Below are 12,855 nucleotides of genomic sequence, written 5' to 3' on the forward strand. Positions count from 1 at the left end.
AGTGAACTAAATAAAAACAAAGATCTACTGCGAAATGTTTAGCTTACAATTTATAAAATGAAAACAGCAGCAGTTATCTCATTTTATGAAGTTAAGAAGAAAATCACCATATTGTGAAGTCTGCTATGAAAACTATGAGAAGAGTCTTAATGAGTGTGTGTGAAAGTTACTTTACCATAAAAATAATACTCATGGAATTCAAATGTGTTTTATGTTTGTTAAATTTCTCATTTTCTCAGTTGCCTCAATATTTTGTTAATATAATTCAATAGACCAAACAAAGAAAATACATATGTACAAGGTTTTTCATAGCATAATATTTGCAATTGTAAAATATTAAAACCACCTAAACATAAAGCATAGGAGACTGGTAGGCTAAAGTATCATATGTAAAGTATAAAAATATAGACTGTAGGGTGCAATGTGCACATGGAGCTGTACAAACAAGTATAAAAGGAATGATAAAGATCCCGATGAAATGATTGGGAAGCATCTCCAGGATACAGTGTGTAATGGGTGAAAAAACCTAAAAGAGGGAATACCAAGTATGGTTTAAGAAAGAAGGAAGGAAAGAAGGAATAAAGGAAATTTGAAAAAAAAAGATGATGAAAGATCCTTATTTATAAAACAAGAAATACAGGAAATGTAAATCAAAAACAATATACTGGGTCACAAGAGTCCCTGCAGACATGGCTGACTGAGCCACACCCAGTAACTACTATTTGCTCTCATGCTATTCTGACAATGATGGATACTCCGTGATATAGCCAGTTTCTGAAATTCAAGCCTAATGAAAAAGAATCCAGGTTTCTCAGTTTCATTTGACCAGCAACCTGAGGAGACTATACAAACACCACTGTGAAGGAGCTACTCTTGTGAACTTAGTGAGCAAAACAGACACCTTGCTGGCTGTGTCTCAACAGAACCCCTGGTTCTGAGTTTCCTAACAGGGGCCACTGTGTCCAAGGAGGACAAGGGAGGGGATGAGGAAGAAAACACACAAACACCTGAGACAATCTCCTTCCTCTTCTGGCTGACATTTGGTTTCTGAAAACTTCTGCCCACACATGGTGAGCTCCTTGCCACTGGAAACACTGTCTAGTTACCCAGCAATGGAGGCTCAAGGAAGGGATGGATGGACTCTCTAGCACACATTTTGTGCTAAGAAGCAAGCCATGGTGGCCAACACAGACCCATGAGACTCAAAACAGTGATGAACTTATTACTAATAACGTGCTCCCCCCAGTGACCTTAAGATGAATCTGACAACTTTATTTTTACCCAGAACACTTGGCTTTTCAAAATAAGCAAGATAAGGGATTCTAGTCCCCAAGATTGGCTTCTAGTTTACCAAGGACTGTTATCTCCACAACTCTGACACCAGGATGAGAGGAACACAAGAAATGCATTTTGACCCTTACTTAAACCTGACCATGGTGCATGTGGGTGCCTTTAGGCATCATGAACTTCTATTTCATAGCTCCCACTGCTGAACACATAATTGCATGCATGCTAAATTGCTGCAGTCATATCTGACTCTTTGCAACCGCATGGACTGTAGCCTGCCAGGCTCCTTTATCTGTGGCATTCTCCAGGCAAGAATACTGGAGTGGGTTCCTATGCCCTCCTCCAGGGGATCTTCCCAATCCAGGAAATGAATCTGCACATCTTGCATCTCCTGCATTGTCAGACTGGTTATTTACCACTCGTGCCACCTGGGAAACCCTGAATACATCATTAGTACAGATGTATTTTCTATGTGAACTCGAAGTCACATAAGCCCCAAGCCGTGATGAGCACTGCTGCACTCAGGATCATTTCCGTGGCAACATGGAAGACTGCAAACCTACCAGACTACAGTGCCTAGAGACATGTCTTCAGATCAACTACTAAGCAAAGGAAAAACAACTGCTAGCCATCTTTGTGGACTTTCAGTAAGGCAAATGTCTCTGTGAGATTACTTCTCCATTCAGTTTAACTAAGTAAACCTATGCGAAGAGCCTTGTGTGCCTAGACTGGACTACAGAACTACTGTACTAGAGTTCAGTTCTGTGGTACAGATCAGGACACTGGCCTTACCTGACATTGTGACCATCCTAGAGGCTCTTGCCCCAACTGAGGGAAATAGGTATGAAGGAATTCATGTTGCAAATGCTCCTTCAAGTCTCTGTCCACACAGATGATATGATCAGTTTGCTTTTTGCTTAAAAGGTTGGAATACACCTTTAATGTCCCTGCATAATGCCATGAGCAGGAAGAAGTCCCATTCCCAGGTGGAGCACTGGGCTTCCACACTATTGTTGACATCCTCATCCTCCTGGTGCATCCTGGCATATCTACTATCCCACCAGGCCAGATGCTATGCTGACCATGCTTAGCAGCATAGCAGGGTCATTAACAGAAGCATGGACAAGCACCTTGTAGCAAAAGGCAATACACATCATTCTAGAGGAGATATCTTCCAAAGTTTGTCCTGTCAGTCACAACAAATGAGAGCCCATCAAAACTCTGTGGAACTATTCTGCTACTGGCACTCTTACATTCCCCTCATGGGCCCTGATTGCAACCATCTACTAAGTTTCAGAAAAAACACCTGCATATGAAAGGATCTCAACTAATAGGATTGGCTGGAGGCAAACAAAAAACGTTCCCAGTCACATTTTCCCTTGAAACTTCTGATCTGATTTTGAGATAAAATTCTCAGCACTTCTCTTTTCATCAGTTAGTCTTTGGAAGATGGCAATTCCACAGGACAGGGTATTAATCTGGGACTCTCTATGTCTAACTTCCTGGAGTAGGATGAAAGGTACATACCTCTTGAAGACAATTATGTTCCTTTTATTGGTTTGGTGGATACTGAGTGCATGACCCATGACTAAGAAAAATATGACAATCAGAAATATTGACCAAGTATTTCACAACTTTAGTTTTTATCCTCTAGTTATCTTAGGATATTTATACATTAGGTCAAAGTATAAAATATCTACTATATATATGTATACACACACAATTTATGAAGCAAAGAACAAGATCTTTGGCTGTAATTAATTTTAAATAATTTAAAGTTATCTGTAATTAGTATGCTTACTGTGTTTTTTCTCTTCTTGCTGCTTTACCATCATTTGGCTTTTTGACGTTGATTCTCGGTGGTCTTGCATAAGATTTGTATCTGATATTTTTTCATGAGCTACAAGAGAGATATAGTTAGCCCATTGAATAGAAAAATACAACTACTATGAAATCTCTACATATCAAATTCATAATAAGCAAACAGAAATATTCTAATTTTTCTGAAGTTATAGTGAAGTTACCATAATGCTAGATCTGATAACAGTGTGAGAGGAGTTTTAATAGATGTGTTTTGAATCTTTCTCATTATTTCATAAATATTTCCAGACATTATATATAGTTGTATTTGTCTCTGTTTTTCTTAGGTTATTTATATTTTATAGATTACATAGACTTCAGAGACAAACCAACAAAACACATGTGTACTATTTGCTAATTACAGTACTATTTGTAATTGCATATAAATGTTCATGCATGGGAAATTGGATAAACAAGCTAATATATGTACTATAAACTTTGTGAAGTGAAGTGAAAGTCATTCAGTCATGTCTGACTCTTTGCGACCCCATGGACTGTACAGTCTATGGAATTCTCCAGGTCAGAATACTGGAGTGGGTAGCCTTTCCCTTCTCCAAGGGATCTTCCCGACCCAGGAATTGAACCAGGGTCTCCTGCATTGCAGGCGGATTCTTTACCAACTAAGCTATCGGGGAAATCCCATAAACTTTGTAAATTATGCTAAATAATATGGTACCATCAGATGTATGTAAAGATGTAAAAGGAATCAAATGAACCTCTATAAACTGACTTGGAGGGATTTCAAGGAGATAATATTAAGAGAAGGGGAAAAAAAAGGAGAAATGTATGGTACCGTTCAGGTAAAGAAGATGGGGGAAAAAGGAAATAAATAAGAAAGAGGAAGGGAGAGAATTAGAGAGAGTGTTACCTTTACAAAATGACACACAAGTGAGATAGAAAAAAATGTAACTGGTTACCTACAGGATGCAAGGGAGCAAACTAAGGAAGAAATGGTACTCCTTTAAGTATACCTTTTTGCATAGTATTTACTTTTGGAAGCAAGTTCAGGTTCCACATGTTTCAAAAATAAAATTAAAAAAAAAAGAGAAACTAAAACTGAAAGCAAACTTAGAGAAATTAACCTACTTAAAAAAAGTACTAATTCAAGTAACTCATCAATGCAATATTTGACACATACACTCATTCATGGGCAGAAGCATGGAGAGATTGTCAATACATGACAAAATATTTCTAGTAGGCTTTTTTTTCCCATACAAATAGGCAAAAACAATTTCAAAATAATTTTCAAAGTCTAACAAATGAGTAAATGTGTTATTTAGAAAGAACAGTCACAAAGTGTGTGCATGCGTGCTAAATCATTCAGTCGTGTTTGACTCTTTGTAACTCTTTGGACTGTAGCCCATCAGGCTACTCTGCCCAAAGGATTTTTCAGGCAAGAATACTGGAGTGGTTTGTCACTTCCTTCTCCACAGCATCTTCCTGACCCATGGATGAAACCTGCATTTCCCCTGTCTCCTGCACTGCAGGAGGATTCTTTACCCACTGAGCTATCAGGGAAGCCCCTTAGAAAGCCCCCTGCCAGGCTCCTCTGTCCAGGGCATTCCCCAGGAAAAAATCCTGGAGTGGGTTGTCATTTTAATAGGGCATCTGGAAAACTATTTTGGGGCAAGAGGAGAAGGGGGCGGCAGAGGATGAGATGGTTGAATGGCATCACTGACTCAATGGACATGAGTTTGAGCAAGCTCTGGGAAACAGTGAAGGACAGGGAAGGCTGCTATGCTGCAGTCCATGGGGTCCGAAAGAGTGGGACACAACTTAGCAAATGAAAAACAACCACCAGACTACCAGTGTCTAGCACCTTTACCATCCAAAACAGTTCACTGTGCTTATTGCTGAGCTTAATGAAACTAAAGTTCTCCACAAAGTTATTTCTCCATTTATACACACTTTCAGTCTGTGTGTAAGGCCTTGGGATGCCTAGAGACTTGACTGATTATTGTTGGCTCAATGCCACAGTATAGTCATGCTCCTGTGACCTTCATAGAGATTTACTGCCCAAGTACAGTGAAGTAAGTATGCAGCAACTGATATCACAAATGCCGCCCTTTTTAACATTCCTGTTCACACTAATGGCCACGATGGTTTGCCTTATGTGGAAATGGGTTGTGATACACCTTTAATGTCCTTCCACAAGCCCATGACCTAGAAAAAGCCCTGCTCCAAGATCAAGTACTAACCTTCCACTATATTGGACTTACCTGGTGGCTCAGATGGTAAACCCTCTGCCAACAATGCAGAAGACCCGGGTTTAATCCCTGGGTTTGGAATTTCCCTTGGAGAAGGGATAGGCTACCCACTCCAGTATTCTTGCCTGGAAAATCCCATGGATGGAGGAGCCTGGTAGGCTACAGTCCGTGGGGTCGCAGAGAGTTGGACATGACTGAGCGACTTCACTTTTACTTTTTCACTTTCCACTCTATGGATGGCATCCTCCACTGGACCCAAACAAGTGTACTACCCAACAAGGACTGGATTCCATGATGACCCACATGTGACCACATTTGAGTCATTAATGTAAAGATGGTACAAGGACCTAGTATCCAACTGAAATCCCTAGGGGCAAAGTGGAAAGGGGTACATTGTCTCATTCCAAGCTTCAAGGAACATAGATTTTCCCTTCTCTATCCCCCCAAAATACAAAGCAGGCCAAGCTTTTCTCAAAGCACTCCAAAGTGTCAATCTTATTTCAGTCTCTACCACAAAAAACACAAAGGACACTCAGTGTAGGTGTATGAATGTATGTTTATGTGCATGTATATGTACAGATATGTATATACACGAGTTCAACTCCAGGCCAAAATCCTGTTTGACTTTGCAGGTCCAACCACAGATAATTACAAAGTATCCACCTGACAGTTCTCATGGGGGAATACTTCTCACCCCATACCAAATTTGATACATATCCAGTGAACTTTAAACACTGAGAGTAGTTGCAGTGGAGGACCAAGGCCCATCCACTGCCATGTTCTTATGCATTCTGGATTCCTATACCAGCTGCCTCTATTAGAGACCTCCCTATGAAAGGGAGAGTGGTCAGCTGATATTTGTACTTTTCAGGTGCCTCTTACAGACCACTTTACTGGGGGAATCTGAAGCTAGTTTTCTTGGTTACTACTCAGTATTCAGGACTTTTACACTCCTAGCCATTCTACATCAGTATTCACAAGGTTATTGGGGCCATAGTAAGGAAGTCTTTTGTTTGGGGCTCCCTCAGATATGACATCATCTTCCCTCAGCCCTTACTCCCATCAGTGTTGATACATCTGACCCTTGCCTGTTTTCTTTCTGTGCAGAAAATTAAACTGTGGTGGAGCTGGGGCCCTTTCCATTTAGACTTGCTTATACTATTAAAGGAAGTGAACAAAAGCTTATTACTTTCAGTTTGGCTTCCTCTCTTAATTGATCAAGGCAAAACAGGCAGCTTTCTCTGCCAGATTAGTGCAGAGAACAAAGTAGTTGATAAAGTAAAATTCTTTTCTGGAAGGAGCACTTTGAGAGGTGCTAGGGAGACTCTTTCAGGACTCAGGGCTGGATCATTTGCAGGAGTTGAAGGGTCCCACAGGGCACATTGTCCATCAGGCTAATGTGTCTCCAGAAGAGCCAGTGGACACCATGGGGCTCTCCAGCAGAGTACCACTGTATTGTCTATGTGCCACTCTACTCACATTCCTCTAGGCCCTGCTTCAGTTCAGTTCAGTCGCTCAGTTGTGTCCGACTCTTTGTGACCCCATGAATCACAGCATGCCAGGCCTCCCTGTCCATTACCAACTCCCAGAGTTTACTCTAATTCATGTCCATCGAGTCAGTGATGCCATCCAACCATCTCATCCTCTGTTGTCCCCTTCTCCTCCTGCCCCCAATCCCTCCCAGCGTCAGGGTCTTTTCCAATGAGTCAACTCTTCACATGAGGTGGCCAAAGTATTGGAGTTTCAGCTTCAGCATCAGTCCTTCCAATGAACACCCAGGACTGATCTCCTTCAGAATGGACTGGTTGAATCTCCTTGCAGTCCAAGGGACTCTCAAGAGTCTTTTTCAACACCACAGTTCAAAAGCATCAATTCTTTGGCACTCAGCTTTCTTCACAGTCCAACTCTCACATCCATACATGACCACTGGAAAAACCACAGCCTTGACTAGATGGACCTTTATTGGCAAAGTAATGTCTCTGCTTTTTAATATGCTATCTAGGTTGGTGATAACTTTCCTTCCAAGGAGTAAGCGTTTTTTAATTTCATGGCTGCAATCACCATCTGCAGTGATTTTGGAGCCCCCCAAAATAAAGTCTGACACTGTTTTCCCATCTATTTACCATGGGGCTCTCCAGCAGAGTACCACTGTATTGTCTATGTGCAATTTACTCAGATTCTTCTAAGCCCTGCTTAACTGCAGTTAAGGTCATGTTAGAGGAGCATAGGAAGACTGTGAACCTATCCAATTTGAGCACAAGTCTCTCAAAAATTTGCCTGGGAGAGAAACAGAAATAACTGCCCTCTTTTCTAAGCTTAATGCAGAAGTCCCCTTGAGATTATATCCCTATTCAGTAACTCAGCTGACTTGTATACCAGAATAAGAGTTCACAGTTACTCAACTGATTCTGGTTGTTCAGTCAACAGAACAGCCTTGGCAACAGTAGTATCTGACATCATGACTATTGCAAAAACTTGTCCAGAGTGTGGGAACTTGTTGGGCAGCAACTGATGCCACAAAGGCCCTTTTCCATATTCCTCCCAACAGGGATGATTCAGATCAGTTCATCTTTGTGTAGAATGATGACAATTCACCATTCACACCCTTTCACAACGCTACTTGAATTTCCTGTCAGCAATATATCACCTGGAAAATCTTCCACTACTAGAGGAGGGGCTTGCTTTCTACTCTGCTGATAATATCATTCTATTAAGTCCAGAGAAGAGAGCTACCCAGCAAGGGTTGAACATCCTGCTGACACACAGGTGGCAACATGCTGGGCCATTTTTTACAGAAAGCATACAAGCACCCAAGTGAAATTTCTGGGCATGATCAGGATGTGGTGTCTCATTATCTCATTTCATGGGAGAAGACTGCTTCTGACCCTCACCACTCTAACAATTAAAAAAGGAGGTCCATGGACAGATGGAACTTGTCACCTGCCTGCATTCTTAATGCCAACCATTTACAGGGTTACATGAAAGGTCATTTCCTTTCAATGGGGCCACAGCCAAGAGGATGACCTGGAAGCCCTTCAACAAGGCCCAGGCTACCTCCTTTTTTTTTGGCCCCTCTGATCCATTTTGCCTTTTGAGTTAACAGATATCAGCAACCTCTCTATTCACCGATTGGAGTTTAAGGCAGAAGGACACTGCCAGAGGCATCAGTTGGACTTTTTAATTCATCATCTCTAGGAATAGCTGGCTGAAAGGTACACAGCCTTTAGGAGAAAATTATTAGTCCATTACTGGGCTTTAGTGTGTACTGAGCACATGACCCATGACTGTGAAATAGTCTCAAGAGAAGAAATTCCAACCAAAAGTTATCAATAGTTTTGCTTTTTCTCTAATTATTTAAGGGCATTCCCACTTTAGGTCAGTATAAAATTTTTATAAAAATATGACCAGATAGGATTCCTGGAGGAGAGATGGCCACGCCTGCTCTGCTGCTTCTACAGTTTAGGAGCATACATCACCATCTGAGGATGGCTCATAAGCTGGACAAGCAAGACTCTGTGGTTTATTACTGTCTTTTCTATGTGATGCAAACTGGAATGAAGATTGAGAGTAAAAACTAAATGTCGTAAATTTTTATCAAAGCTAATGGATCAGTTAAAAGTTCTTAAACAGTTGGGTGATAATGAATGTTACTCAAGAAATAGTAGTTGTTCACTCAGTCGTGTCTGACTGTTCGACACCCCATGGACTGCAGCATGACAGACTTCCCTGTCCTTCACTATCTTCCAGATGTTCAAACTGATGTCCATTGAATTGGTGATACCATGCAACCATCTCATCCTCTGTCATCCCCTTCTCCTCCTGCCTTCAATCTTTCCCAGCATCGAGGTCTTTTCCAATAAGTCGGCTCTTTGCAGCAGGTGGCCAAAGTAGTGGAGCTTCAGCATCAGTCCTTTCAATGAATATTTAGGGTTAATTTCCTTTAGGATTGACTGGCTTAAACTCCTTGCTGTCCAAGGGACTCTCAAACGTCTTCTCCAGCACCACAGTTTGACAGCATCAATTCTTCATTGCTCAGCCTTCTTTACACAGTCCAACTCACATCCACACATGATTACTGGAAAAACCATAGCTTTGACTATATGAATCTTTGTCAGCAAAGTGATGTCTGTGCTTTTTAATATGCTGTCTAGGTTTGTCATGGCTTTTTTCCCAAGGAGCAAGTGTCTTTTAATTTCATGGCTGCAGTCTCTGTCCGTTTGGAGAACTATGCTTTGAAAGTGTTTTGTATGCAGATAAAGAAGTTCATGCTGGGTGATTTCACAAAAACATGATCAAGTCCCGCTACACTGCTAGTCTTTTAACAGATGTCAAAACAGTGTTGGAGAACTCACTGGTGAAAATGTATGGAAAGTGAAAGACAACATATAATTGTTTAAAGAATGGAGAGACTTGGGACTGGTGGGACTGAAGAATATACTGATGCTGAAGAAAAATGAAAATATAGGGGCAACCTCTCTGCCCACTCAGCCGCCTCAGCCATGATCTTCAACTTAGAACCCAAGCAACATGACATCAGGCAGCTACACTGGAACACAAATTCCTCTTGGTGCCCACAATCCAGCATTCCAGCTAACATCCCAGCAGAAGTTCCTCACAGTATAGGTTTAACAAGTAACACTACCCAGCCTACTCCACAGACTACTCCAGGCATTGATTCTGCACTGTACTGCAGTTTCCCAGGGAGATATCCAACTGACATCAGAGGATTCTGCTAGCGCTCAGAAATATAGCAAATATGCTGGCAGAGCTTTGCACTATGAAGATGTCACCAATGCAGTGCAAACTCTAGAGGAGGCCCTCAAGTCACTGACTACAGGTAGAGGATGCAGTCTTTGTACCAAAGGTCCGTGCTTAAAGAACTAACAGACTAACATGCTTAAAGAACTAGCTCAGTCTTCAGCTTATCATGAGCACAGTTTTAAAGACTTCATTTCCACTATCTGTAAGAATGAAATCTGTGTCTGTGTATCAGATTCCTGTTGATGCTTTCAGCAGACGTAACCAATTTTCTTTGTCTGTGAGTGGATCCAGAAGTCTCTGGATATACAGGAATGATGTGAGCAAGATCCTAAAAGTGCCCATTGAACCCTACTTGTTCTAAAAATGAAAACATACATCTATAAAATACTTTGGGAATTAGCTTAGTGTCTTAGTCAACATAAATTAAGGAATCTTTAAATCTATAACTTGGACCAACAGTCCATATTACTTTGCTATAAAATGCTAAATTGAACTTTTAAATAAACACTACCAGAATACTCTACACCAGAGACCATGTTTTTGTTTTCCTCAGAAAAATGGATATGAATGTCCAAAACTGTTAGAGGAATCTGAAAGAGATTTTTTAAATTTCAACTTATATTCATATTAAACATAAATACATTTAAAGTTAAAATGTTCATGGAAGGAAATATATTAAGGTAAAGAGGCAGAATCAGTTTTAGATGTAAGAATGACATTAGCTTCCTAACTGTTTTCCCTTATCCATTGAAGGTGAAGATGAATTGGGATTTGCTTCATAGGAATTTAACCATGTATTAGAGAATGAAAACAACGTTTGTAGTAATGCCTGGAAACATGGTGCTTTGAGATAAGGTTCTTTGCTACTATGGAATGAATGCCAAAGACTGTACAGTTATGAGTGATGGAAATCATAAGAACATAGATTCTCAGTTGCTAATTGTATAAGTTTTGTGGGGAACTGGATTTACAATATCTCCTGCATTTATGCTGCGCAAAAAATAAATACAAGGACTCTTTGAACTAGTTTTTTTTTAAATCCCAAATACATCTTCATGAACCAAAGAAAAGATCTTCTGATAAGTACAATTAAATTTTTTTTCATGTATTCAAAAACTATTTATTGGATGCCAGTTTTGGGTCAGGCACTGTGCTTTTTCCTGGGGATATACTAGCAGCAAGATAGTCCAGGGTCCATCCTTGTGGTGCTTACAGCTTATTCAGAGATACAGCAAGGAAACAAAACAGTGTGACAACTGGAACAGGTAAAAAACAAGGTTATCCCCAATTATTTTACTTACTCATGACACTTTCAGATCCAGAAGATTTTGGTTTCTCTACATGAATTTCTGTTTCTAACTTTAAGTCTTGCTGCGTAAACATGGGACTTTCATCTGATACATCATCATGAGCTACATAAAGAGACACATTTAATGCATTAGGCAGAAAAATGGATCTTGAAATCCCTATATATCAAGTTTATACATGTGTTTACAGTACTTTTTCCTTTTCATAAATATATAAATAAACTACCATCATGCTAGGCCTGATATGAAAATGGCAAGAAAAATTTCAATGTGTGTTAAGTCTCATTATTTCACAAATGTTTGCTGGTGTCAAATATATTTTATATTAGTCCCTACTTGTTTTATATTATTATAGTTTAGGTTAATATATACTCATAGACCAAATGATGGAAATGTAAATGTAAAGGTCCACACCACATTTTTAAGCACAAAATACTCAGAAGCACCTAAATATACTAGCATATGAGATTAATTGAATAACAAGGTATATACTATAAACTAGGGTAATATAAATTATTATTTATACAAAGAATTACACAAAAAGCTATAAAAAAAAGACACTTATAACTCAACTTGGAAGGATTGCTAGATGAGAGGTTAGGAATAAACAAAAAAATGGAAAGAGAGGGTATCAAATATTCTATTTTTTAGGAAAGAAGAGAGTAAGAAATAAAGAGAAAACATCAGATATTTACCTTTAGAAAAAGAAATTCAGGAAAGCGAAAGAGAAAACAATGTATTTGGTCACCAGAAGTTGCATGCAGAACTGGTCGCAATGACTACTATTAAATCTAAACATGTTGCTGGCAGTGATGACATCCTCAATACAACAACTGTTTCTCACATTTAATGACAAAGTAGGTAGAGCCCCAGGGGTTGCTTTGCCCAGCGACACAGACAAATGACAGAGATTCGGATGGTTTGACTCCACTATAAGGAAAGTAATATTGTTGAAGTTAACTAGGGACACCAGCACCTTTTCTGGTGTGTCACTGCAGACCCCCTCTTTCAGAACACCTTCCATGGCTACTATGCCCGAGGAGGATGAAGAAGGCGGCAGGTGGGAGAAAAGTCATGTACACCTGAGCCTCTCCTTCCTTTAATAGCTGTTATTTGCTCTTGACTGGTCCAGTGGTGGTTAGTTCTCAAACAATTCTCAAAAAAACTTTTGAGTTCTCAAACAATTCTCAAAAAACTTAGTTCTCAAAAAAATTTTTTGGCTCACCCTTACAGCCACCCGGTAAGGTGCTCTGCAAGCCACTTGATAGTCCCTTGATTCAATTTAAAAAAGTGAGAAAAGTAAATGATGAGACTGTTTACCAGACTTAGATCTAAGTTCATTCTTGCCACTGTACCTGGTTACCTGGCTCACTTAAACCTCCTCATAAAAAAAAAAACAAACCTCCTCATAAAGTGATATCAATTGGTTCATG

At 39.9% G+C, this 12,855-nt stretch overlaps 1 protein-coding gene and 1 pseudogene across 12 annotated transcripts in view; one reads left to right on the plus strand and one right to left on the minus strand.

Annotated features, from left to right (window-relative positions):
* CCDC7 (coiled-coil domain containing 7) overlaps positions 1-12,855 on the minus strand; it is a 257,870-nt gene that overhangs the window by 131,500 nt on the left and 113,515 nt on the right. For all 12 annotated transcript variants that reach the window (XM_070472033.1, XM_070472029.1, XM_070472034.1 and 9 more), the window contains 2 exons: positions 11,417-11,527; positions 3,089-3,187 (listed from right to left, as the gene is read on the minus strand). In XM_070472033.1, coding sequence (XP_070328134.1) covers positions 3,089-3,187; positions 11,417-11,527 — 210 coding nt within the window. The remainder of the gene's footprint in view (positions 1-3,088; positions 3,188-11,416; positions 11,528-12,855) is intronic.
* Positions 8,783-10,238, plus strand: LOC110124217 (vacuolar protein sorting-associated protein VTA1 homolog pseudogene; annotated as a pseudogene).

Source organism: Odocoileus virginianus, chromosome 9 (assembly GCF_023699985.2).
Source record: "Odocoileus virginianus isolate 20LAN1187 ecotype Illinois chromosome 9, Ovbor_1.2, whole genome shotgun sequence".
Classification (NCBI taxonomy): domain Eukaryota; kingdom Metazoa; phylum Chordata; class Mammalia; order Artiodactyla; family Cervidae; genus Odocoileus; species Odocoileus virginianus.